The 1,148-nt window shown below is 67.6% G+C and overlaps 1 protein-coding gene across 1 annotated transcript in view; it reads left to right on the forward strand.

Annotated features, from left to right (window-relative positions):
- RAPGEF3 (Rap guanine nucleotide exchange factor 3) overlaps window positions 1–1,148 on the forward strand; it is a 15,587-nt gene that overhangs the window by 9,986 nt on the left and 4,453 nt on the right. The window contains exons 2-6 of the mRNA XM_031064526.1: window positions 7–130; window positions 243–319; window positions 400–546; window positions 619–728; window positions 959–1,047. Coding sequence (XP_030920386.1) covers window positions 7–130; window positions 243–319; window positions 400–546; window positions 619–728; window positions 959–1,047 — 547 coding nt within the window. The remainder of the gene's footprint in view (window positions 1–6; window positions 131–242; window positions 320–399; window positions 547–618; window positions 729–958; window positions 1,048–1,148) is intronic.

The raw sequence follows: 1,148 nt of genomic DNA on the forward strand, positions 1-1,148 counted from the left end.
CCCCGCCATTCCCCATCCCCGTGTCCCCTGCTGGCCCGGCCGGGGGTGGCAGCGCCGTCCCCTGTGCAGGTGAAGCGGGAGCTGGCGGCCGTGCTGATGTTCGAGGGGCACCAGCGCGCGGGCACCGTCCGTGAGTCACCCTGAGCCCCCCCTGAGCCGCCCTGGGGTGTCCCCAGCCCGGGGACACCGGAGCCGTTCCCAAAATTGGGAATTTCCCCCCCTTTTCCCGGGCGCTGTCCCAGTGTTCAGCCAAGGTGACAAAGGCACCTCCTGGTACATCATCTGGAAGGGCTCGGTCAACGTGGTCACCCATGGCAAGGTGGGTTTGTCCCCGTGCTGGAGGGACACCCTGGGGACACCCCAGGGACCTCCCAATGTCACCATCCCTGACCTCCCCAGGGCTTGGTGGCCACCCTGCACGAGGGGGACGATTTCGGGCAGCTGGCGCTGGTGAACGACGCCCCGCGGGCGGCCACCATCCTCCTGCGCGAGGACAATTGTCACTTCCTGCGCGTGGACAAGCAGGACTTCAACCGCATCCTCAAGGTGGGCCCGGGGGGGATTTTGGGGTGAATTTTGGGGAATCCCGGCCGGGCTGACAGCAGGATTGTCCCCCAGGACGTGGAGGCCAACACGGTGCGGCTGAAGGAGCACGGCAAGGTGGTGCTGGTGCTGCAGAAGGACCTGCAGGGGGGCAGCGGGCAGGCGGCCTCGGGGCGGAGCAGCAGGTGACACTCCTGTCCTTGTCCCCCTTTGGCAGGTGACACCTCTGTCCCCCTCATGGCAGGTGACACCCCTGTCCCCTGAGCCACCCCTCTGCCTTTTCCAGCCTCCCTCGGGGCAGTTTTTGGGAGGAACAAGGGGACGAGGAGCAGGGACACCGGCCCATGCTGTCGCCAGCCCATGGTGGCCCTGCCCACGGCCCTGGTGTGACCTCCACCCCTCCTGTCCCCAGCAGGTACCTGGTGATGGCCGGGACACCCGAGAAGATCCTGGAGCACCTGCTGGAGTTCATGCGGCTCGATGCCACCCTCTACGACCCCGTGGGTATGTGGGGGTGTCCCCGCTGTGTCCCCACTGCGGGGGTGTCCCCGTGTGCTGGGGACTGCCCCAGAGCACCCCAGACACGGCTCTGGGGACAGGAGGGG

This window comes from Geospiza fortis, unplaced genomic scaffold (assembly GCF_000277835.1).
Source record: "Geospiza fortis unplaced genomic scaffold, GeoFor_1.0 scaffold676, whole genome shotgun sequence".
Classification (NCBI taxonomy): domain Eukaryota; kingdom Metazoa; phylum Chordata; class Aves; order Passeriformes; family Thraupidae; genus Geospiza; species Geospiza fortis.